General features: G+C 36.9%; 1 protein-coding gene across 3 annotated transcripts in view; it reads left to right on the top strand.

Annotated features, from left to right (window-relative positions):
• TBC1D12 (TBC1 domain family member 12) overlaps positions 1 to 25678 on the top strand; it is a 41547-nt gene extending 15869 nt beyond the window's left edge. The window contains exons 2-14 of one of the 3 annotated variants that reach the window (XM_063405643.1): positions 1359 to 1482; positions 8095 to 8151; positions 12936 to 13051; positions 14753 to 14835; positions 16420 to 16537; positions 16869 to 16975; positions 17588 to 17668; positions 19203 to 19297; positions 19957 to 20028; positions 21870 to 21998; positions 22317 to 22426; positions 23537 to 23795; positions 24003 to 25678. In XM_063405643.1, coding sequence (XP_063261713.1) covers positions 1359 to 1482; positions 8095 to 8151; positions 12936 to 13051; positions 14753 to 14835; positions 16420 to 16537; positions 16869 to 16975; positions 17588 to 17668; positions 19203 to 19297; positions 19957 to 20028; positions 21870 to 21998; positions 22317 to 22426; positions 23537 to 23795; positions 24003 to 24071 — 1420 coding nt within the window. In that variant the 3' untranslated portion in view covers positions 24072 to 25678. Of the gene's footprint in view, positions 1 to 1358; positions 1483 to 8094; positions 8152 to 12935; positions 13052 to 14735; positions 14836 to 16419; positions 16538 to 16868; positions 16976 to 17587; positions 17669 to 19202; positions 19298 to 19956; positions 20029 to 21869; positions 21999 to 22316; positions 22427 to 23536; positions 23796 to 24002 lie in introns of those variants that run through there. The other 2 variants (XM_063405644.1, XM_063405645.1) reach the window with 2 other exon arrangements.
• The last annotated feature ends 1 nt before the right edge of the window (position 25679 follows it).

Below are 25679 nucleotides of genomic sequence, written 5' to 3'. Positions count from 1 at the left end.
GTTTTTGGGAGGCTTCCATGCTCTATCAGCACCTCCTTCTGCATCTCTCCAGCTTGCTGTTTGCTGGAGGCTAGATCCTCAACTACACACAAGTTCACACTCAGTCTGTAGAGTTCATTCATGAAAACTTGCACTGAAGGGATTTTTGACAGGCTTTTGCTTGTTTCCCAAATAACAAAAAACATTCTGGGAACTAAAAAGATAGCTTGTGTTTGAAGACTATACAATGTCTTACTAACAGTTCCTAATTGTCAAACTATGCTGCCTGGCCAGAAACCCTGACAGCACTGGAATTTAAGAGCCCTGAGCACTTTCCAGACAGATTGTGGTTGTTGGAGCATGCTCCTTTTATCTGGGCAAAGCTAAGACTGTTTGCTGTGCACAAACGTGATAGCTTCATATTTGAAAAGGAATTGTATTTTAAAATACAGCAAATACTTCAAGTGAAGAATAAATGGGGGATCTCTTTCCAGAAGAAGAGTGTGAAGTTTGCTAGTTAAAAAACATCTTCACCAAAAGTACTCCCATAGTGTGTTCTCTGAGGTCAGCTGGTAAGCTTCCTGAGAAACAACCTTACAGACTACTGAGCTTTTAATCCCTTTGTGTTATGAGTTTCTGGAAAGTAACTTTCCAGTATTCAGAATAATATACTTGTTTCATTTTTAAAGCCCTTGTACATAACATCCTCTGTGGGAGCTTGTGAATGGAGTCAAATAATCCAGCTAAGTATCTGCCAAGTGGTCACTAACACGGTCCTGTGATGGTTGGCTTTCTAAGAAGTAAGAGCAATGCAGTTGTCTGCTTCTTTGAGTGTTATTGCTCTAGGCACTGGTAAAGGTTATCTGCTGAACTTGAAGCTGTGCGATTTTTGCCTGGTTTTCTAGTCCATGCCCTGAAAGTTGATAGTGTGAAGATTGATAGAAGTAATAATTTCCTTTTTTTTTAATCTCTTAAGTTACAGGGTCTTTTTCAGCTGTTGTCATTTCAGTCTCCAAATAGGTCTGGAAGAAACACTTAAAGCAAACCCCAAACAAATGTCTGAGAGTCTGCTGCATGTTGTTTATATTTAAGAAAGTGCCTGCTATTACTAAAAAAAGCTCTGATTTTGCATGAAGCAGTTTAGAGGTAAAGGTCAATGTTAAGTACAAATATTAGCATCAAAGCACCTGTAATGAAAGATGCTCCACTTCAAATGAATTATTTTAAAGTAGAATGCACTCTGCATTTGCTGAGCAGTAAATCTCTACAGTTCACCCAAGTGGTAAACTGGTGGACAAATTGAAGAAATGTAAGTAGGCACAATATAGTTTGTTTATATGCTTATAATAAACAAAACAAACCCCTTCCTCTCTTTTCAGAAACTTTTTCACTAAAAGGACAAAAGAACTCAAACCTGCTGTCCAAAGCGCTCCTGGTTGGAAGTTGTTTGGAAAAGTCCCACCCAGGGAAAACCTTCCAAAAGATTCCAAAATTATTCAGCAGGTGAGTAAACATCACACAACTCTAGGTAGGAAAACAGTAAAAATAACACACAGGTACTGCATTTCTCTGCTGTTATATCCACATTGGTGTTATATGACCACAGGGTGCTCTGAGAACACTCTTTTGGGGCTTTAAGTAATAGTAATTACTAAGGAATTTGAGTTTTATGATTGTCTTGTACATTCTTCAGTACATCTCAGTACTTATACCACCTTCTTGTAAGTACTTTTTATATGTTCAAAAAACATTTAAGCTGTTTTTTGTCATGACATTAGAACTTGCATCAGTTTCCCATAAAATTTTGTGTTGTTTAATATTGTATGCTGCAATCTGATTCTTTTTCCCATTGTCATCCTTACCTGGAAGACTTCTATATATAGGTAACCTGTGACAAATTACTTAGAATTCTGAAACACATCATCTTCTTTAAATTAAAGGTTTTGTCTCACTCAAGATATTTTGTTGCAAAATAATACTGTAAATGAAACTTGGTTTTGAGCTTCTGGAATTCTTCACAAAGATACCTTTGATTTCCTTCCCCTGTCACAAAGTAGCACTGCCAAATAATTGTTCCTGTGGAATCTCTTTGATAAAATAATACTAAAATGTCAGTCTTCAAGAGTGAGCAATTGGTAATGTATCATTAATGTAGTGTTAGCATGCAAACCTGAAGCTGAAAGAATTGTTCACATAAGAAATATGAATGTCCCCTGTGTTGGTTAAAACAGAAACTTGAATCTCTTGAGGGCTGCTTTCTCTGTCTCCTTTCTTAAATTCCAAATAAGCTATGATGTGTTTGGCAGGTGCAAGTGGCTGTGAATGAAGCAGTGTTCAGTTATCTCCTAGAAACAGCTTTGTGGCAAAGAGAGCCTTTTGGAAGCAACCAAAGTGCAAAATGAGAGAATCATTTGAAGGACTTAAATGCAGTGGGACTTGTGACATGATAAAATGTTGCAAAAAATTGAGATTACAGAAAGATCAGTCTTGTGGGTTGAAATTACGTGTCCTTTAAAGATCCCTTCCAAACCACATTATTCTATGGTTTGTACTGTGAAGTAAACGGAATGCTTTTTCTACGTTTTCAAATACAATTTTCTTATTTGAGTGGTTTTCTTTCTGAGTGGGAGAGGGTGAGCATTCTTGGTTTGCTTACAGGTGCATGCTGTTGGCCTTGTGCTGTGGAAACACTGTAGTAAAATCCAGATGTCTCTTCCATCCTGAGAAATGGAGAACCTGCACAATGTTACCTGTTATCTGCTTACTGTTTTCTAGTAATGAAGATATTTGTTCTGGAGACCATGTTATAATAGAGTGGTTTGGGCCAGAAGGGAGTCCCGCTCTCCCTGCTGTGGGCAGACACCTTCCAATAGACCAGGTTGCTCAAAGCCCTGTCCAACCTGACTTTAAACACTTTCAGGGATGGGGCATCCACAGCTTTCCTGGTCAACCTGTTGAAGATGATGATCTGGAGAAACAGTCCTACTTTCTTTTTCTGTTGTCCTGAGTTGATTGTGTTTGTTTTAAACTGTAGTGTTCCCATTTTTTAACTCCTCCAAAGTGTCAGAAAAGCAAATGTATTACAACAATGTATTATCTTTAACCATGATTAAGTTGCTCCTAGTCATGTGGTTTGTGCTATAATGTTTTCTAGATTAGAGTCACTGTTGGATTTACATAATCTTGAGTAAAGTATCAGTAATAGCTAATAGTTTTAGCTTTCTATTTGGCTGAAGCATGCATGGTCTTTAGATAAAGCCTCATGAGCTAAGAGATACAGTTACCAAAGGAGGAATCAGCTTGACAGTGTGCCCTGCACACAGAGCTACATACCTAAGGAAATTTGATCTCAAATTGAGAAATGACCCCATAATTAGCATATGTCGAATGTCTTGCCTTTGTGTTTAAAATTCACTACATCGATCCTTGTGCATATGCCTTTGAAGAAAAGCTGATGGTTTATTTTCTTGAAAAACGTTCAAGTTTACTAAGCTGGTGATGGGTTAGAATGAATATAGGCACACTTGGTATTGGAGAGCAGTGGGGAATAGCATCTTCATTTCAAATGGCTGACTGTAGTCTCTAGACTAATTCCTCACTAGGCTGGAGATGTGAATGAAAAGAATATAAGGCCTTCAAGAAGCTGACAGAAATATGGTTAAAGTTTAATGTCTTTTTTTCACATGCAATTCTGTGAACCTGCCAGGTTACTTCATAACCTACATGGAATGTCTCTCTAAATTTGCACTTTGACTTTCTAAACCACAGTGGAGGGATCAAATATGATTGAAACAGAAACCCTGCATTTTCCTCGAATTTTTTTAGCTCTTTGGGTTACTTCTTGTTAGCCAGCTTTTGTAAAATGAACCTTAGGTGTAAGACTTCAAGAAGATAGGAAAGCTGCCTGTGAGGGAGTTTATGGTAGTTTATTATTAGCCACAAATCTTGCCATTCCTGAACATTATTTTTCATGGCTGGACACGGTCCTTTCACTTCACTGATGTCAGTGGCCAGCTTTGGGAGGGTGCAAATAAACCCTTGATTAAGGAAACTCAGTAATGAGTCAGCATCCTGCGTGTAAAAGATGAGATCTTAAGAAGCCCCGTTGCAAGAAAAATTAACTCACAACAGGAAAAACTTTGCAATTAATAGGAGGAGGAAGTATTTTGTATAAGGATAATACTTACATCAAAGTTTTATGGCAATATCATGAAACATGAAGTCCTTTCCTATTAGTAAAACTGAGAAAAATTGCATCACTGTGGATTTATAGTCAAAAGCTTGATAGGGCTTATGTGCTCCTTTTCCATTCTGGCTGAAGGAAGCTTCCTTTGTTCTTTCTGTTATGGTAAGGATGATGTAGTAAATTGCTGATTACATTTAAATGAATGCTTGTGGCTCCCAGTCACTGTCTGTCAACTAGACACTGCTATATGTGCCTCTCCAGAGAAGTCAGGTAGCGTTGTAATATCTCTATAGCGTTGTATAACCTCTAAGAAAATCTGGAAGCATAATTGGGGATACTGTTTCAGACAGTTTTCAGATGATGGTGCCAGCCAGCTGTGCCTTCAGAGACTGTCTAATGAATATGATAGTAAATAATTTCTTTGCAAGGCTCGTGGCCCATGCAGGAGCTCTGATGTTTCTGTGGCCCAGCAGCCTGCAGGGTTGGTGCACAGTCCGTGCAGCTGCGCCGCCTCGGGCGAGATGCGCTCGCTCAAACTGGGTCAGGGGTTGAAAGTTCTTGGCAGCTGCATCTCCCCACTCACAGCTGCTGGCACGCTCAGCTCTCCTTGGATTTAGAGCTGCCCAGGCAGGATGTGATTGAGGCCAACTCTTTTGCTGGACATCTCCTTCCTCTGGGCTTCTTTTCTTCACTGTTTTTTTGAAAAGGGAAAAACAACTCCCCAGGACTGCAAATGTCAAATGCATTTGATGGTTTTAGGAAGTGTGTCTTTTTTCATGAACTGCAGCTAATAAAGCTAGCTATTATAAGAAGCATGTTGTCATTAATGATCAGTTTGGTAAATTCTTTTCAGTCTGTACAGGAATCTGCTTTAAATTAGACTGCTGAAATACTTTAATGCAGAAGCATTTAAAGCAGAAACAGACTTGTGGGCTGATATATAACATTTTGGAATGTATTGACTAAAGTCCAAGTTCTCTTTAAAAATGCAAGCTCAATTTCAGTTTTTGTGCTTATAGTTAGAAGAGCTTTTAATTGATGATAAAAAATGACTTGATACTCAGAAAATTAAGTTTAGCTTATTTTGTTAAAGCAGGTTTGCATATTTTTATTAATGTTTTTCGAGCAGTATGGTGGGTTTTGTCCTAATATACCTGAATTAAAGTAAACTCAAAATATGCAATTTCAAGTTGCAAAATAAAAAACAAGCAAAACATACACCAAATTCGCTTTATCGGCAGTTTTAATAAAGCTTCTCTCAGTGGCAGCCTTAAATGAAGTGGGGAAAAAAAAAGCTTCTTTTCTACTTAAATCTGCCACACCATTAAAAGCTTGCAGTGATTTTAGAAATCTGACTGCTTATTCAGAAGTGGAGCCATCTTTTCCAATAGCTGTCACCTTGTGTACTAAATGGAAGTTTTTAATCTTAGGCAGTCCATTAAACACTAGCTTTGACTGGGTCACTGTTGTACATATAACCTGTGAAAATATGTTGGAGTGACTCTGAAATCTTTACAAAAAAGAAATACTTAAGGGCTAAAAAACCTTCAGTGTCTTCACTTGAATATTTTTCCAGTGTTATCTCCAGTCTGAGATCTAATGGAGAAATTGCAGTCATTGATTCGGCAGAATTCCTGTGGTCTCCCAGGGACAAGGGTTTCAGAGGCTTCTCTTCAGAGGAACAGATGTGTTTTGAATCAGTTTTCATATGACTCAAACCTTTTGGCTTGCAATATTAACTCTTCCCTCCAATCTTGGTTGTTAGAGTTTTAAAAGTGCACAAAGCTCTTAATGCTTATAAAATGTGTATGTGTGTTTGTAAACAAACCCAAGGACTGAGTATCTCAGAGAAGTTGCTGAATGCTTTTTTACAGGAGTGTTTCTTAAGCAGATTGTTATTTAGAGGTCATGTTGGCTCACCTTGCACTACTACTGGAGAAAAAACAAAGGCAAGACTTCTGCCTGTTTGCCACATGCAGGGCAGAAACACATTGGCAACAAACTGCCTTGAAACAAGGACAGATAATAAATGGGGCTATTTGGTCTTGCAAGGAACCTGTACAACCTAAATAACAATTTGCCCTACCAGAAGCAGCGAGATGGTTTTTTTGTAGATGCTGTAGCAGTTCAGACTTTCAAGAAATGTCCCACATCATTCAATTATCATGTGTAGTCGGTAAAATATCTATTCTACAAGTAAACCTTAGACATTCCTCAGTGTTTTAGATTTCTTCAGTGATTATCTTGTCAGTAAAATGGTAATGAAACTGGTAGGACCTCAGAGTGACAGATGCTTTCTTTTGTTTTGCAAAAAAGCCGTAAAATACAGTTCAGCTCCTACTGCCAGGATGTCCCAAGTTGCTTTGACAAGGGAAACTTGTTATGGAGAACTTCTTAGGATGTCAGTGCTGTGTTGGTGGCACAAATGCATCTTCAGGGGAGCACCTTACAGGGGGATGGGCTTGGTGTTTTGAAAATAACATGGAAGTATTGAATCTGCTGATGTGAATTCTTCTGATTGCTGTTGTTTTTAATAACAATGTCTTTAAGGACAACTACAAAGAGTATTGAAGCAACTGTTCTCTTCCTAAGTCTTGAAAGTGTAGGCATACATAGGTATGTGTATTTTCATTTCTGTTCCTGAAAGTTGCTGGATTTGGAGGAAATAAATAATATAAATTGAGGTAATAAAAATGATAGAATTTATTTTACTTTGATTTACATGAGTTTTTGGGTTTTTTTGGTCACGTGGAGTCTCTTTATGTGGGATCCCTCTTCTTCTATTGAGCCTTTGAATTTCTTTAGTGAAGCATGATACATAGGATTTTTTCTTCTCTCAAAGAACTGAGCATTTGCAGGTTAAGCAGATATGCTGCTGAACTTGAGGTGCCAAGAAAGCAAAATCATCATCTTGACAGGCTGTATCAAATTCTGAAAGAATAGATCCTGGTGGTAAATCTGTTGTTCATGGACATTTATTTAAAGTGTAAGATTGTGGGTGTTTTTGTTATTTTGTTTCAATGTAAATCTTATCCTTCCAAGGCTGGCATGGTACTTCAGTACTGAAAAGGATAAATAAATAGTATGGCAAGGGAGAAGAAAGCCTTTACAATAGTTTTTGTTATTTTGAACACTGCAGATATGTTCTGTTGAATTCGTGATAAAAACTTTATTTTCCTTCTTCCAGGCACCGTAAGTCAAGGCTTAAAAGCAGTGGGCTTTGTTTGCCACCTCCTCTACACCCCATCTTTTACCTTGGCTTATCTTTCCGTTGTAAAACCTAGTCTGACTTTTGAGCAGAGCCATGGTTGTACAGGGTCCCTGAAGGTGGGCTTGCTTTTATACCTGGCTGCCTTGCTGCTTGAATGGTGCTCAGAATCTTTATAATGGAAGTGACTGTTGCTCAAAGCATTACAAATAGATCTCTGTTCTCACCAGCAAGGCCGAGGTATAGCTCACTTTAAGCTTTCAGTTTAGAAATACTGGTGATAACATGGCAGTTTTGTTTTTCCTTTCTAGCAGCATGTGCCTTTCAAGGCTGTGGTTCAGTCAGTCTGATGTCTGTGAGTGGTGTGTACCAGGGAGACACAGGGTGTATCAGGGACTGCCTTTGTCATGCACTTGAGAAGCACCGTGGAAGAAATCTCCCTTTGGGCAAAGGGGCTGATTACTGAAAATAAAAAGCATCAATTAAACCAGAAAAACAATCCAGTCAATGTCTGTACAGATCTTGCACAAGTGCGAAGTCTTTGTGTATATGTCTATTTAAAGGGCTGGAAAAGGAGGAGGAGCAGAAACATCCATGTTTTCTCAAGCATACAAGATAAATACTCTACATGTGGATTTAAATTTTGGCTTGCATGTTGGTATTTTGTAATGATCTTCTCCTTCATTTTTCACTAAGGCTCTGCTTCTGTTTTTCTTATTAGGATGACAGTTCTGGCAGTCTTGCGTCAATATCTGCTCTCAGTCTATTAAACACAGGGGTATGAAATTTAATATATACTTTTTTAGTGTATTTGATGCCATGCATGGGACTGTGTAGCACTCATTAAAATAGTACAAACATCACATTTTCACAGTAGCATGAATATTTTATGGCACTAACCATCAACTCATTAAAAAACCATTAGTAAAATAAACAAGTTTTACATGTGAATCTCACTAACAACTTGAAGTGATAGAGTATTATTGTTTATTGTTTATATTGCATGTCCTTGAATAGCAAAAAATAGGTAATCATAGAGCTTGACAGTAATTTACTTTCTATGTTTGCTGTGCCTCATTGCTTAATGGGAAAAAAGTTGAAAGGCTTAATTTGTAATAGTTTTGAACACCTTATTAAATTGATATACTAGCGTCTTCTTTCTGTCACTGAGCCACACAAGCTATTAACAATGGCATTTCAGATGCTTTTAATCGCTATGTCCAGTGTGAAATTAAAAACCTGGAAAAGCTCAGCTGTTGAAACTTTTGTTACATTTTACATTATCTATTTGCTGTGACTGGTATCCTTCTGAAGTTGCGCATTCCTGTTACTTTGTAAACTTTTAATGTAATTCTGCACTCTGTGTTAAACATGAATAGTCCAGATTGGTGTTTTAGTTCTGGAACTGTGAAACAGAGCAGTCGTGTAACTGCTGGCTGGTTCTGATGCCTGTGGCTCACATTACATGGCCTGGCCACTCTCATCATGTCTTTATTGGGCCCAGGGCCTGTGGCTTCTTGTAAACAAAAGAAGATGAAACTTGATGCACCTTATTAAGTGTCCAATTGAGGAAAAAATACAGCAAACAAAGAATTGAAGGTGGATGGTATTAACTTTGCAATATTGACCTAGAAACTCTTAAGTGTCTGTTTGGTTGTCGTTTGCTACTCTGTGAAGATTAGTATTTTCTTCTCCATCAATACATCTGTTCTTTCTATTCCACCTGCAAATTAGGCAAGAATGTACTGAGAGCATCTGGAGTTCTTATTTCTGGGAAAATGTCTAGTTTATGACTCACAGAATTGTTCAGTGACATCTACTCTTTCTATAAACACTTCTTTGTTTATAATCACCTTGCAGCCAGTGCTAGCTCAGCAATTTTAACATTTAACCTGGAGGCAACATGCATGCTGATGTAGGATTATTCATTAGATAAATTCTTCTTACATGGATGCACTTCTAGGTGATTCTATTAATGCTTCTATTCTTGGATAATCAACCCTGATTCAAATCAAGGCATATAATCTTTCTGATGATATATCTAGTTAGTGTACAAAATAATGAAAATAATCGTATAGATGTTTCATAGACTCATCTGCTCCAGTCAAATGTGTGTAGAAGGGAGAGAGGTTTAAAACCATTTGCACAATATATGGCAATCCCCATTTTGTTTCCTCAGCAGAAGTCACAGCTGGTTGAATAAAATCTGTTTTAGTATCAGACTTAGCATTAGAGAGGAGAAAACGTGTTAGAAGAAACTGTCATACTCAGGATGTTTAATTGGAGTATTAGTATGCCTTGACATCTACTTAAAATAGAGGCAATCCTTAAGATAGGGGAAGTTAATTCAGTGTTGCATTCTTTAGTTGCATAAATTCTCTACACATCAGATGCCTTTCTCCTCCAGCATACCTACAACATAATTGGATGTGAGCTATTTTGTCTGTATAATTGGTGCTGTGAGAGCTTCCATAGTCCTTGAAACCAAAGGCTTTTATCATTCATTCCCAGGAGTTCAGCCTTTATTGTTGGATCATAAATAGATGAAAATTCCAGATTCATGTTGAGTTTTATGTTTGGTATTTCTTCCTTTGCAGCTGTATAGTTTGGGCTTTGTAGATGCACGTTTGTCTTCTAACACTGAATCCCTGTGTTCACACTTAGCTGAATACCTTATCCTCACAAGCATACTTCAGGTCTACTAATGCTTTGGGAATGCTGCAGTGCAGCTGGCTTTCCTTTCTGTGAGCTCATTGGCTTAAGTGTGGGAAGAAGAGGCCATGAGCAGTGACTTGTTACAGAGAGCAATCCAGTACTGTTCAGAGGTACTGAAAATTACTCTCAATGGTCTGACTGTCCTTTATGGTACTACAGCAGAAGGATGAATGAAACCTCAGACTTGCACGTTTTCCATGGAGATAACAAAAAGGTGCAAGCAGTAAAGACCACTGTGGATTTATTGACTTTTTTGTGTGTATTCTTTGCTGTGGCGCTAGGGGCTGGGGTGGTTTGGGTTTCTGGTTTTTGGGTGGGGTCTTTTATTTTGTTTTAAGAAGATACTATTTGAGATATCTTTATCTTCTTAAACAAATGTCATTTGTAAGCAAAAGATATTTTCCCAGCCCCAGTTACATGTCTGTAGGTTAATAGGCTTATCTGTATCTCTGCAGGAATAAATACCAGAAATGCAAGTCCCTCCACATATCAAAGCACTCTTAAGTATATTGTCACAGTGTTTTTCAGGAAAAACATGCTTTTAGCTTCTTACCAGGTTAATTATTGGCAGTGGATAACAGGATGCAGTTCCAGACTTAGTAAGAAGATAACTGGTTTTACTTTTTATTAAAGCTGAAATTTGTTTTTCTTAATTTTGGACTTACGAAGTGTTCTGGAATTTTCAATAAATGCCTGATATGTTGCAATTAAGATTTTTTAAAATAACCTTCTCTAAGCTTGTGAAAGCATACATGTGACACTTCCAAAATAAGTTTTTTACATATACAGGTTTTACATAGTCTTGAATCTTAGCTGTCAACTGTTCTATCTTCTGGCACATGCCCTGCATGTTAAGCATTTGACAAGACATTAGACTTTAAATTGTATTTTACCTTGTTATGGGAGAGTATTAGCTCACATCTTTCGAAGTGTAATTTTATGTCGGCTCAAGCTTTTTAGATTCTGCATCAAATGCACAGTTAAGGATATTGGATTCTTTACAAGGATTGGATATAGTCATACAAAGTACTCCAGAAAATAATGGATACTTTATTTGCATAAGTTCTCTACACATCTGATGGCTGTGCGATCTAATCTTCAAATAAGTGTCCTAGAGCACAAACAACAAACGCACAGGCTTCTTGAGGAAAGGCATCTTCCTTTGGAAGATTCTAATACTTTAGAATGTATTTGAATTTGGGGATTGTGCAGCCATGACAGTTTGAGCCTGAGGCTATTTTTATCTCTGTTTTGACTCTTTCTAGTAATACTTATAGTTTTCCTTCTCTGCCCATGTGATCTCCTTTTTTTACAAAGCCCAACTGTTCATGATGTGTACTTACTTTCAGAAACACAGTTGGATGATGAGTTCTGCCTTTTGTGAAAATCTCTGCTGAAGAATTTTTAATTTTTGGTTTTTTCTTTCTCTCTTGCCTTGGAAATAGTGTATCAGTTCTTAGTACAGGTGATAGCTAGAAGCACTAGCATTGTTCACATCTATTGCTTGTATTAAAAAGGTAAGAGTGGATTTGTTTCTGATGTACATCTTGCAGTGCTTTTTAAAATATTTTTGTTTGTTTTAAGCTTGCATACAAGTTAGGTATGTAGAGATGTTGAAAAGATTGTTGATGTTTGAGCTTCCTCATTTCTGACCACTAAATGAACTTGATTTGGTGATTCTTGTTACAAAGGAAAATATGGAAGTAAATCAGAACTTCTGTCAAGAATAGGAGGGAAGGTATTGCTGTTGTACTGCAGCCTGGATGCTGATCTCTGGTGTTATCACAGGATACATTCCTAATTTACAAATGTACTGGCATGTCCTGAGGTATACAGCATGGCAGGAGGACTGATGTTGTTTCTGGTTTTAAGTGGAATGGAATAATTTTAGGCTTGAGAATATGTGTATTCATTCATATGGTGAGCACTGACTTTTTTTTTCTTGTGCTTGTGTAAATTACAAGAGAACTCTTCCAATCCCGTGTCCAGTTGTTCAAGATACTTGTTTCAATGTGCTGAATGGTGTTGATGCATATTATTCCATTAACTTGGCAGTAAATTTTTATTTACAGAGGTGAAAAAGAAGGGAATGAGATTTGAGCTTTTCATCTGGCTTTCTTTAGCTTTTTTGCTCAGGATTGTGTCATATTTCTGTTTTGTTGGGTTGCTGTTGTGCTATAAAAGGATTAGAATTCTTTCTTCCTCAGAATCTTGTGTGTATTGAAGGCAGTTAAATATTTCTTTCTGAGTAGATTGCATGTTTTAACCTCGGAGGAAGGAAATGATATGTAACAGACCTGTAATGATAAATACCGGTGCATTGTCACTGAGTATAGTGTAGGTGGTTCTGGTTAATGTGGGTGTGATGGTGTTGTTAAAGGCCTCAGGAGTGCGAGGTGTACTGGATCTTAAGGGGAGCGGGAATCAAGGGGAAGAAATGGAAAGAGACACAGGTTGTTCATTAGTGCTCTTTGGTGGTGGTGGGGTTTTTTATTGCCAACTTCACATATTACTTAAATATATTTGTGCACTAGCTAGGCTGGGTAGATTCTGCAGATCTCTTTACTACCTGATCCTGGGATGCTCAGTTGAAATATTGAACTGGAATAGATGAAAGATTAAGCTGATACAAGAAACTGCTTTCTCATTCATCTTCACATAGCAGTCCTGGAAAGCTGCACTGTTGCTATCAGCAATTTCAATGGGTAGTGTTTGCTGCTTGCTGTCTTGTTAAGTAATGTTAAAATATTTAATATGAAATTATTTATGCATTAAGTAACATCATACTTACTAATTTGGAGTGAGGCTGAAAGTTGAAATGTAATTTGTATCAATAATGTTGTTTAGGAATATGAAGCACGGACAGGAAGAATGTATAAACCTCCACCCCCATCAGCAAGACGTAAAAATATTGAGTTTGAACCTCTTTCAACTACTGCTCTGATTCTGGAGGATCGGCCAGCGTAAGTACAGTTCTGCTGTGCAATGAGAGACTGAGGGTTAGATACATTTCTGATGAGCTAAAATTCACAAGTCTTACATGAAAGAATCGTCGGATTCTTCTGTCCCACCTAATAACCTAACAAGTACCTCCAGAGGAGCCTTTAAGTGTCTCACAGTCTATATGAAGAATTCTTTCTCACTGTGATGGAACCACCAGTCTGTAATCCACTGTATCTCACGGCTCTCTGTGACCCTGCTCTGGGCATCTGCAAAGTCTTCAGGAATTTTCTTGATTGATTTCTTCACTGCTTTCTCAGTGTGCACTTCTTTCTCCCTTATCCTCCCTTCCTCTGTTTTGGAAATTTAAAAACATATTAGGTAGGTAATACCTGAAACTGCAGCTGAAGGCAAGGAAACAGCAGATGAAAATGTAACAAAACCCACATTAAGTACAAATAAGAATAGCAATGAAAAATGGATAATAAATTGGTCAGTATTTTCAGCTATACAGTCTTCAGCAAATTGAAGGAAAGAGAAAGGACCTGCTAAGAACAAGAGCTTGAGGAAAACAAATGGAGCAACACTTTCAAATTGTACCATGAAGAATCTTGTGATCGCACTGTTAAATGCTCTAATCATTTCCAATTAGAAATGGAAAACAGAACATATTAGTGTTTCTCTGGATATTCTCTCTAGGAATATATAAGCTCATTCAGTGCTAAGACAGAAATATCCTGAATGGAATTATGGATTACTATGAGTATTTGTTTTCATAAATGCATTATTTCTTTTACTGTATGGTAGAGAGTAAGATATGCAATAACTGGATTGCTGATGTTTGTCTTTACTTTCATAGTATTACAATTCACAAGCTAGGATAAAGATGCTTTTACAAATGACACTTGTTTCAAATTGGAGTGCCATCCCAAGCATGTTGTGTGTTGCCACAGTCTAACCTTTGAAAATATATTCTGCTCTCACTTTAATTGAAAATATTAATAAGTGATTTTGTCTGCTTGTATAAGAGGAGACAGAAAAGTTTTTTTATATTAAAATGACAAAACTGTTTTCTATTTATTTTGGACCAAAGTAGACTAGAAATTAAGTAAAAGACTGAGACCAAACACTGTGTTTTAATTTGCTTTGAAGTAAGTCTCCTTGGTCAAGAGGAAGTGTGTTAGGCAATTAGGGGATCATTATGCAGCCAAACATCAAACACATTTTTATCTGGTGAACTTTTAGACTGCACCAAGCTTTCTTAGCTTTAGCCCTGACATCAGTGGTGATTTATCCTTTTTTCCTTTGGGAAACTTACCTTTTTTTGTGAGAGTTTTAAAGGGTTAACTGCAACAAATAAAAACCTTTACCTTTTAAGGAAAATACATCTCATAGATTTAATATGAACATATGATTAAAATACATGTGGGCAGAAATGCATTGGAATAAATAACTCCATGGTCTGTCAGCATTTCCCGTTTGTCACTCACTTGAGCATCATTCCAGGTGTTCAGCAAATTTAATAAACTTACTTTGGGGGAAGCTATGGGAGAACTAAAAAACAGGAGCAGCAAACATTTAGTAGTTCTCTACAGCTGTTACTGGAACACTGGCAGAATGGCAGCCCCAGAGCTCACCTTAGAGAGAAACTGAATTTAATTCTGTTCTGAAATGGTCCAGAATGTCATTTGTGTGTATTGAATTCAGGAACAACTTGTTTTCAGAAATCTTCCTGCCAAATCAGTGGAGGAGGCTTTACGTCATCGACAAGAATACGACGAGATGGTGGCGGAAGCAAAAAAACGAGGTATGTCAACTGCCAACAATCACTGATTCTTCTTAATTCTGCTGCAAAAATAAAGTCAATCCTGGCTTGTAGGCAAGGGGGTACATTAAAGAACATCTTGTTTCATATCTGGGTTATTCTCTGGTGTATAGGGGCAGGCAGTTTAAAAACAGAACTCAGTGATCAAATTGTTATTCTGCTACAATGAATGTAGCTAGGTTCAGAATGCAACTTAACCTTTCATCTACTTTTTAAGGAAAAACTTAATTTTTAAAAGATACTTGTGTAATGTGGTCACCTAGCTGCGTTCTGGGTACTTGGACTCTTGTTTTCAAGCTGGGTTGCTGCAGTTGCCACTAAGAGCCAAAGTATAATAAAGCTGACTGCTTAAAGATCTGGTTTCTTAAGAATTTCAGATCAATTTCAGTGTGAAGAGAGATGAAAACTTTGGGGTTATTTTCCAGTCAGCTGTACCTGTCTGAACCTTCTTACTCCCATTAGACATGATTAATTTAAAAAACAGATCTGTAGCATCTGGTACTGTGTCAATTTATGAATAGCTGTTGAAAGGACTTTTGTAGTCTTGTGCCTAGTATTCAGGGAATAAGCTATTTTAAGAATCTGTGCTGCATGTTTTACTTGGACTGTTGTCAGAGATACAAGCTTCTGAACTGATTGATCCTCTGTGGATCTGTGGCAGCTTACTTTGAAAGATGCAATGAGAAATCCAAGGCATTTAACAATGCATTTCACTCTGCTCTTGTGGTGTGTATCTTGTAAGCTGTGATCTGTGTTAACAGCATCTTTGGAGGCTCAGCCATGTGTGGTGTTTTATGTGTGTGCCCTGGTTTATTAACTGTTGCTACACACTCAAAGCTTCAGTAAAAACTTGATGAAGCTGGTCAGCCATATCTGTTTACCATGGAGGGCATGTTTACCCTCTTGATGTGTCCAGTGCATGCTTAAATAGAAAATGTCTTGCAATTTCGCAGTGGTTCTAAGTGACATCAGGAGAGCACTGCTCTGTCCTTCTTTTAACCTTTTTAATAAGAGGAATCCACAAATGATCTTTTTGTAACAGAAGGCAGGACATTGTTCTCTTGTTCAGCATTGTGACTTTGTCTTAGGTCTTTAGGTCCTGTTTCCAGAAAAGAAAATACAGAATCCTTTTAGGTGGAAGATTCAGTAAAATTTGAATAGTTTTAAAATGGATGTAGAATTGCACTTCTAAATAAGAAATTTATCCATAAATATTGCTGATTAGTCTAATGAAAAAATAAGGCTCAGATAGAATATGGTATGAAAATCATGAGAGGAAAAACAGCCCTGATGATGTGCTTGCTTATTAGTTATCCTGTGTGCTGCAGAAGAGAATTTTCTGAGTTTTCCAGCCTGTTTTTTGCTTGTCTAAATCACTGTATTTGAACAACTTAGCTTAAATTAAAAAATGTCTGGAGAAGTACACCTACAATCAACAGAAACAGTACGTGCAGCTGTAATTTACCCTCGATCCTTTAGACATCTAAATACTTGGGTATAGCTGAATAATTTACCTAATAATTTGTATACACTAATACAGAATTATTAACATGTTATGCCTAACAGAAATTAAAGAAGCACATAAAAGGAAAAAAATAATGAGAGAGCGTTTCAAGCAAGAAGAAAATATCGCTAGTGCTATGGTGATTTGGGTCAATGAAATACTACCTAACTGGGAAGGCATGTAAGTAAAGTTCTTCTCTGTAAATGAGGCAAGCATGGCTTGTTTCTCCTCTGGAAACTGAGGACCCACATACCTTATTTTCCTCTTCTGTGTTGTCAAGAAGTGAGTTTTTGTTGCCATGATATAGTGTGAGGTCATTACAGAGCAACATGAAATGTGCTTTCTGCGAGCTGAATGTTTTGGGGTTTTTAATGGGGCTTTAGCATAGGTAGAGATATTTGAATATTGATTTGGTAAACGTTGTTATTTTGCTTTTAAATTGCGTAGTGATTTTAGAAAACAAGATGTGCAATATGTGCTTTTTTTTTTTTTTCCTGCTTCCATATATTAGGCGTGCTACCCGAAGAGTTCGAGAGCTGTGGTGGCAGGGATTGCCCCCAAGTGTACGTGGGAAGGTTTGGAGTCTAGCTGTGGGAAATGAATTAAACATCACTCCTGGTATGCTCCTAACAGATCACATGTTAATGTGTTGGTTATTTTCAAAGAAAAATGTAAACTTTGATTTAAAAAACCCTAAAAAATCAGGGTATATTTCTTTCTGAAGAAAAGTATTTTGCAAGGTTAGGAACAATTTTGTTTTACAATTAGACATTGTAGCCTCATAAATTATGGAAACAAGGTTCAAAACCTGCTTAGAGAAACGTTTAGTATTTTAAGAGTTAAGGTAGTGCTCCGCCTCCCAGAACTAATTTTTATGTTTAAAATTGAGAATTAGTAGCTTTGCTTTCTTAAGGGGGTGAAAGTTAAGGGAGAATTACTTTATTTTATAACTAATGATTGATGAATTGTAAGCATCCTATTAACAAAAATACAAATTTGAGTTATGTAAGGCATGATTTCCCTGTCATAACCTGCATGTTCACCACAGCAGAAAGTACAATGTGCACACTATAAAACTGTATAGTGGTGACCATCTAATAAATTCTTGTCCTGCCCCCAGTGATGAAACCAAGTAACCAAAGCCAAGAATGCTTAGCATGCTTTTGTCTTGGATGGGTACTTTTCTTACTACTCCTATTTTGGTTATTGTTTTGTTTTGCTTTCTTGCAGAACTTTATGAAATCTTCTTGTCGAGAGCTAAGGAACGATGGAAAAGCTTCAGTGAGACAAGTTCTGAGAATGAAGTAGAAGGTAAGACCTCCTGAGTGCTCAACAACCTCCTATTCACTTTTACAAACCCAGGAAGTCTGACAAGTTCCTCTGCAATTTCAGCATTAATAATACTTGTTAAAAGTTCTCAAAGTCATTCTCTACTTGAATGTTTGCTGTCTTACAACAAGTCAGCAAGCGAGGGGCTTGGCAGTACTTACTGCATCAATAAAAGACAGATTAAAATATTGCATGTGCTACTTTCAAATGACTGTTTCCTTTGAAATATCAAGGCTTGGCTCTCATGAAAATATTAGATGAAATACAAAAAGAAGTAGGAAACTAAATTACAATACATGCTCTTAGTTAGCTCTTCTTAGATGGGTTCTCCTTAGTTGGTATCCCTTCCATGATTTTGGGAAAGAAGAAAGATTTTTCTGCTATTTTTTCTATTTTTATGTTCTGAAATGGAGAGGTGAAAAATATAGAACATGACACATTTCAGATCCCACTTGTATTTCCTTGTCTGCCCAGATGGCCTTTCCTCCCAAATTTATTAAGTGGGTATGTTAGCACTCTTTTGTAGAATGCAGTTTTTTCACTGGCATATTGCTGTCTCCTGTGGATATCCTTTCTGTTAAAAATAGTATCGGTGATGTTTTTAATGTTGGATGTATCCTTGTTATAAAGGTTAACTCTTTGTGTTGTTGATTGATATTTTTTTAAATGCTGCCCTTTGATAGTGTCTTTTCCATTACTTTAGTTGTTTACACTTGCCATTGCCAGTCCTGAATTAATTGCTGACTTTGACTGTAAATTATTTGGGTCTTCCTTAGGGACAGCCCTGTGACTCATCTGAAGATTGTCTTGAGACAAACAATTTATAAAAAAATCTATGTGTACATGACTGTAAATATGCTTATCCTTAGAAAACATGTTTGCAATGCCCCTTGGTTTGTGGAGTGGTGGTTTGCTTGTTCTTTTGTTGTGAGGGTATGGGCTGTCTGTGGGAGAAAGCTTAGGTAATCTGGTTTTTTTGAGAGGTAATAGTTCTGGATGGGAATGAAGGAAGAAGGAGCTGTTTTAATTGTGCCAGATGTCCTGGGAAATGTGGTAATAAGGGAAAACTTAAGAGTGATAGCATTTTCATCTCTGGAAAGCAAGCTAAGCTGACAGTGCTTATTACTAATCTTCGGCAGCAAAGACTGGAAGACCAACTATCACGGTTTTAGGAAGACTGGAATGAAATGCTGCTTTCCAAGCTTCATCAGAGCAGGTTCTGTTTAGCCTGTTCAAATTGTCATCTTCTGCTTTCCAGCTGGCAATCTTTTGTGATTTAAGCACTCTGAAAGAGCCTTTTCCCAAGTCCTACCTGTCTTTTTTCCCACATTATCACTAGTGTTTTTATCATGTCCTTGTGGAGAGGATTGGACAGAGATAATTTAAGGGCTACCAGAATTTCTCCTGGAGGTTCTTGGGGTGAATGCTGCCTTCCTTGTCTTTATGTGCCTACAGGAGTTTTGTTCAGAAGTTTGTAGAATTTATCAGCTTTAATAAGTGTTGATTTTGCTTGCAGATGCAGGTGCATCTGTTGCTGACCGTGAGGCCAGTCTGGAGCTAATTAAGTTGGATATATCACGCACATTTCCATCCCTGTATATTTTCCAGAAGGTGAGATGTCTTTAACTTGAGTCAGGACAGCTTTAACATTCTGAATAGTTAAACAAGAAACAAAACTGACCAACTATGGAATAGTTTTTACAAGTTGTTTGGACTTTTTTAATGTTTTTAAATGAGAATAAGGTAGAGACACTTAGTAATGGACTATTTTTCTCCTTGAAAAATTGCATGAGATTCCTATTAAAGATTATGAAACTACAGGCAGAAATGAGAGTATTCTCACTGCTACAGAAATCTTGATGCATTCTGGTACACCTTTTCAGGCTTTATGATTTTTATATAGCTGTAATATGTGCGTATATTTATATAAAACAACATGCAATATTGTGATACAGTCAGTTGTGCTACTAAAAGTTAAAATATCCACTGTCTCTGAGAAGGAAAGACCAATCTTGGATCTGTACCAGATATCCTCATTTTCTATTATGTACTGATTTCTGCTGAATTATTTCATAGGATTATTGTTACTTTTCTTTTAGCATCTCAAAAGCATTTGTGGTAATACTTGGAGTAAAAAATTGTATTATTCTAGGTATGAGTAAAGCAACAATTCCCTTGCTCATTTGTATCTTAAAATATCAGCTTGTTCCTTTCTTATGTTTTTTTGGAAATAAGTATTTTTTTCTCCTTCTACCCTTTCTTCTTATTAGGGTGGTCCTTATCATGATCTCCTGCATAGTGTTTTAGGAGCATATACATGTTACAGACCAGATGTGGGATATGTAAGTATTTGCTGTAAAATGTTTATCACATGCCAAATAAGCTAAAGATGTCATGTGTTAAAGTATGTTAAATAAATAGGTGTTCCAAACTTTATGCTATTAGAATTTAAAAACATAATTAAACTTCAGCAGTTATTTCATGGCAGTCACAACGATGGTAGTTCCCAGAGACAATTAAATAGCTGAAAATGTACTCAGTGTCAGTGTTGAGTATCTGGATTGCATGGAAAATTTTAAATGGGTCTGTTCACAAGACATTATAGTTGTGGCAGAGTATCCACAGGGAAAAAACCCATAAAGATGTTTGTGGATTTCCAGTTAGCACCTCACTTGTTTGGTCTTACTGTTGCTTCAGCTGTTGCCATTTCCATTGTGATATTCTCTGCCTCACTATTGCACATCCTAAAATCCAGAAACTCCTTCTTAGTGTCTTGCTGACACAGAATAATCACTCCCGCTGAGTTCAGAGAAGATAAGACAGTTTTCAGTAAACATTACTGTGTTTAAAAACAAGCAAAAAAAACCCATGAAAAAATTGTCAAAAACCACTGAAGAAACCAGCTAAACCTAACATCTTCTGAATGGTGTTAGCTTATAGAAGCATTTAAGTAATGAACAATAATGAAGAGAAGGGATTTTTTTTCTTCTTTGTTCTTGGGGGATCCAGGAACGTCTTTCACAAGCTCTTATGCTTTGGGGCTCAAACACTCTTAAAAAAATTTTTAAGTCTCATCCATGCAACAAAGCATTATTTAGCACAGGGTGTGTCTTCCTCTCTAAATCAGATATGCTTGGGACTTTGCATAAATAACTAGTTAGTTTTTCAAGTTCAAATATTTTAAGGCCTGAATTCTGTCATCTATGACCTCATTTTTGGAGACTCTCCCATATTTTTTAAGTGAGATTACAAACTCTGCAGGTTCTGAAACTGCTTGTTCCCAGGGTGGAGTTTCAAAAAGCAAATAAGTAATTTTTTGTGGACAAGTCTTCTCTTTCCATTAGAAATACAGCTAGTCCTGATATTTATCGCATTTTTTAATGTTAATATGGCAGTAAATGTAATGTAATCTTATTTCCACACCTATTTGTCCTCCAGAAATGGAAAACTGATAGACTGTTCCTGATGCTTATCAATACTCTTCTCCCTAGTTGGTTAAAATGCTGAATGCATGGGGTTTTTTAAATGGGAACAGACACCATGACTGTTTAGAGACAGTGGAATAAAGATGATTGCAATTGAAATTGGTAAAATTATTGTTAGCATAATGGATATTCAGATCATCACTTAACTACAAAAATCATACTCTTCGCTTTTATTGCAGGCTAAAGTGTTTTTGGGAGAGTAATGGTGGAAAAATGTAAACTTGCATTGCAGCTAACCACCTAGAAGTAATTTTATATATGTGAAAAAATACAGTTTGGCAAGTGGAAAGACATGTATTGACTGTTCTGAAACAGAATTTTGTCTCAGTTCCAAGGTATCTGTCTGGGTCTAAACTGTCCCATATGTGAAGTTTTTCTCCATGACTGCTTTTCCCATAGTTTAACAATGAACTTGAGACCAGGTTTTGTTTCTCATGAGCTCTGGGTTCACCCTGTGTGGTTTTCTTGTATTCCAAGTCCTGAGGACTTGTGATCATGAGACCTCCCAGAGCGTCTGAACTGCTGAAATCAAATTGATTGCATGCATAAAAATAATTTATCCACGTTGTTTCTGTTCATCTGGAAATGTTATGCAATGGTACTTGATAAATTGCAAACTGTAAATATTTCCATTTCCAAAGATGTGAGATGTACTGAACCTACTCACCTATATTTGCCCGATGCTTTTCCCCTTGAAGGTACAAGGGATGTCCTTCATTGCTGCTGTGCTCATTCTCAATCTGGAAGAGGCAGATGCTTTCATTGCCTTTGCTAACCTTCTAAACAAGCCATGCCAGCTGGCCTTTTTCCGTGTGGATCACAGCATGGTATGCACAGAGTTTTCTGGTTTTGGACCATAGTGTTCTTTTGACTTGAAGCATAGTTGTTTTATTGATGACTTCCTTTTGTCCTATTGAATAATGGAGAACTTTGACCTGTGATTACAAAACTGAGAGTCCCAGGTACTAATCCATAAAACTCATCCTCATGTTTTGATTTCTCCTCTAGAAACATTTAATCATTTTACTTGTCTTAAGGAGTCACATTGTGCTGTGTTGACATGCTCAGTTCTTGGTGGGGTTTGTGTTTTTACAACCAAACATTCTTTTGATGACTGCTTATGATGTGCTTTACTATCACTACAGATGCTGAAATACTTTGCAGCCTTTGAAGTATTTTTCGAAGAAAATCTTCCTAAATTGTTTCTTCATTTCAAATCATACAGTCTTACTCCAGACATATATTTGATAGACTGGTGAGTTCATAGAACATAGAAAACCTAACCTTAGAACTGTTGGGGGACTTTTTATTTTGCTATAGGTCTTTCAGCACTGGAAATAAAGCACAGAACAAGGCATTCAGTAGGTCTTGTGAAATAATGATGAACTGTTTTGTGTAACTGCAGTTCCTCTAGCAGGCTCCAAGCTTTATTAAAAGGGATGTATTCAGTTAAAAAATGAGACAAACTGGAGTTCTGTGTGCTCATTTTCTTGTTGCTGCAGTGGTGTGACATAAGTAGGGGAGAGGAGGATACTACACTGTAGTAGTATGGTGCACTGTGATTGTAAGTGAATTGATGAATAGAGCATAGTCAGCTACTGAAGGAAGTATGGCTATAGGAACAGAGACTTGAAAGCAGAGGGAGGTTGAAATTTAGGACCTGGTTTGAAAAGGGATAAAGTTAAAAATACAGTGAACAATTTAAAGTAACAAATGTTCTAAAGCAGAGAGTAGCAAGCTCTTCCTGTGTCTTTTTGATGGAAAGTAGTAGTGTAGGCACCCTTGAAGTGTGGTAGTGCTGTCAAAAACAGGTACCTGTTTGTGTGCATAAGGATGAGCTTCATCTAGATTTATTACTAGACTTCTGTGATCTTAACGTGAACAAATTTGAAAATGTATCACACAAATGTAGCTATTTATTTATCATTAGTATGTTAGTGGGATGCAGCCCTCTATTGAGACGAGTTGTGGCTTTAGATTTAGTTTAGGAAACAAATGATGAACAGAGCTGTCAAAGGGGAAAGATTGAGTTACACAGTTGTGATCTTTGTTGCTTAAGTTCTTATGTGTGTATTATACTCTGAGTATGAAGAGATTTGTCCTTTCTTTAGCCAAAGCTTTTCTAAAGGAGATGGCATTCAAAGGGAGGATTTCTTGTCACATAAAAACAAGATGGGTTTCAGAGTACAAGTTCTGACTTCAAGAACCAGAGACTTTGTGGATCATTGGAACAGGGGGAAAAATAAGAGTGTATAAAATAACTTGTCTACTCTGAACTAATGTAACTGAGATTTAAAGGAAGTTGTCTTTTCATTTTTATGAAACAAGTTATAGCTCTTCCTTTCTGTTTTTGACTCATTTGTAGGATTTTTACACTCTACAGCAAGTCATTACCACTTGATCTGGCCTGTCGTGTCTGGGACGTTTTCTGTAGAGATGGAGAAGAATTTTTGTTCAGGACAGGATTAGGAATCCTTCGGTTATATGAAGATATTCTCCTACAGATGGACTTTATTCATATAGCACAGTTTCTAACAAAACTTCCAGAAGATATTACATCAGAAAAGCTTTTTAGTTGTATTGCAGCCATTCAGATGCAGAATAGTAACAAAAAATGGGCACAGGTGAGTTTCTTGGAGATATCTATCAAATCAGACACGTCAGCACATGAATTCTCATGATTGTTTAAGCTGCTTGTCTGACTCCTGAGCAATGGGCACTTCCTTTCTAGTGTCTCATTCCAGAAAGTAATCTCCATGCTAATATTGTGGTGGTAAATATTGTTATTATTATAACACTGGCAGTCTTCATTAAATAATTTACTTTTCCAGGTGTTTGCCTCATTGATGAAGGACAACAAAGAAGGGGACAAGAACCATAGCCCAGCACCGAAAAGCTAATGTTGAGGTCTTTTGGAAACATGGAAAACCACTTGATGACAAAGAAGTTTTCACATCATTTCTATGTGGAAAAAGCACTATAGAAGATGTGAAAATGATTTGGAAAAAAACCACAGCTCTCAGTGGAGTAACGAACTGATGAAATCTTCACCCTTTTGTCAGTATTAGTTTTTGCCGTGGGAAGATCTGATTTCACACAGAATACTAAAACCTATGAAACTGAGAAGCAGGGAGCTCATATTTAATACTTTAAAAGAATCAGCTCAATGCAATAAACATTTGTAATAACTTCTGTTGGTACTTTAAACAAATTTTTGAGGCATAACTGTTTTTACAAATACCACAAAGGCACTTTTTGGAGGGGATGAGGGAAATGCTAAATCTTAAGGCCCCAAAACTGCTATCCAAACCAAATGCTTTGGTATAAACATTACCTCCAAAATTAACAATTTGCAAGTATTGAGGACCAAATAAGGTGGTTTGGTATGTTTATGTGCAAGGTGGTTAAGATTTGGGAAGGGATATTGTCTTATTTACTTGTTTGGGTTTTTTTTTTAAGTTGCAGCTTCATTCTTCAGTCTGGGCAAATGTAATTAACTCAGGAACTGTAGACGTATCATGCCCAAACCTAGAGCAAAAATAATCTGAATTTTAAACAGTGGTAAGAACAGGGCTGCTATTTTCACTGTATAGCTTTCAAAGCAAGTGGTGTTTAAGCATTTGTTTTGGTGTGTTGGTTGTGGAGTAAATGCAGTGGGTATTCTGTGAAAGGGTTTTGCCAGCAGAAGGTGTATATTGTCGAGCCATTTCCAACTAAAAAATACTTGTATGTAATGGTGAACACTAGAAAATGACAAGGCTATCTACAGGCTTTTATGTTCTCAAAGAAGCAGCCACTTTTAACACTTGGAAATAATGCAGACACATTATTGTTTTTGAAACTGTCTTTTTATTAGTGTGCAATACTGAAATCCAAAAAGCATCGGTTTAGTGATACTTAATTCTTTCACATCTTTCAACTGTGAGACATAAGGTCATGCTGTATGTGTCATGGCAAATATTTTCAAACATTTCTTGTTCTTGAAGATGCTGTACAACAACCTGTGGTTGTAGGGGACAGAAATTTAAAATGCATAGCACTGCAGGTGAGGAACACTTGCACTCTCTTGATCCATTTTTAGCTAATATTTAATGTAAATAAATTCCTTACATGTGGGTTTTTGTAACTGGTCCCTCTGGAAATCAAGTAAAAATTACCATTATGTATTTTTAAGTGCGGGAAGCTTCCAGTTGTCTGGTGTTTTAAAAGCAGAGTCTGCATAATCGGGGTAAAGATTTAGTGTGGTGTAACTTGCGTTGCTATCTGGTTTAAAAACTACATATATGCTACTCATAACATTACAATTTGAAATGTAAATGTCAGATTTTTCTTAACTTATGTATTCACTACTTTAATTGGATCCAATTTGTCTTATATTTTTGTGTTATCTTGTACAGTTTTCTTACTTTTCAACTATAAATCTGTATATAACTGTAAATAGAAGGCTCGAGCCTTCCTTTAAGACCACTAGTACCGATTCCTGTGTAAATAAAACTCACAGCAGCCAC

Source organism: Prinia subflava, chromosome 9 (assembly GCF_021018805.1).
Source record: "Prinia subflava isolate CZ2003 ecotype Zambia chromosome 9, Cam_Psub_1.2, whole genome shotgun sequence".
In the NCBI taxonomy this organism is placed as follows: domain Eukaryota; kingdom Metazoa; phylum Chordata; class Aves; order Passeriformes; family Cisticolidae; genus Prinia; species Prinia subflava.
This window is presented reverse-complemented; position numbering and strand designations above follow the sequence as displayed.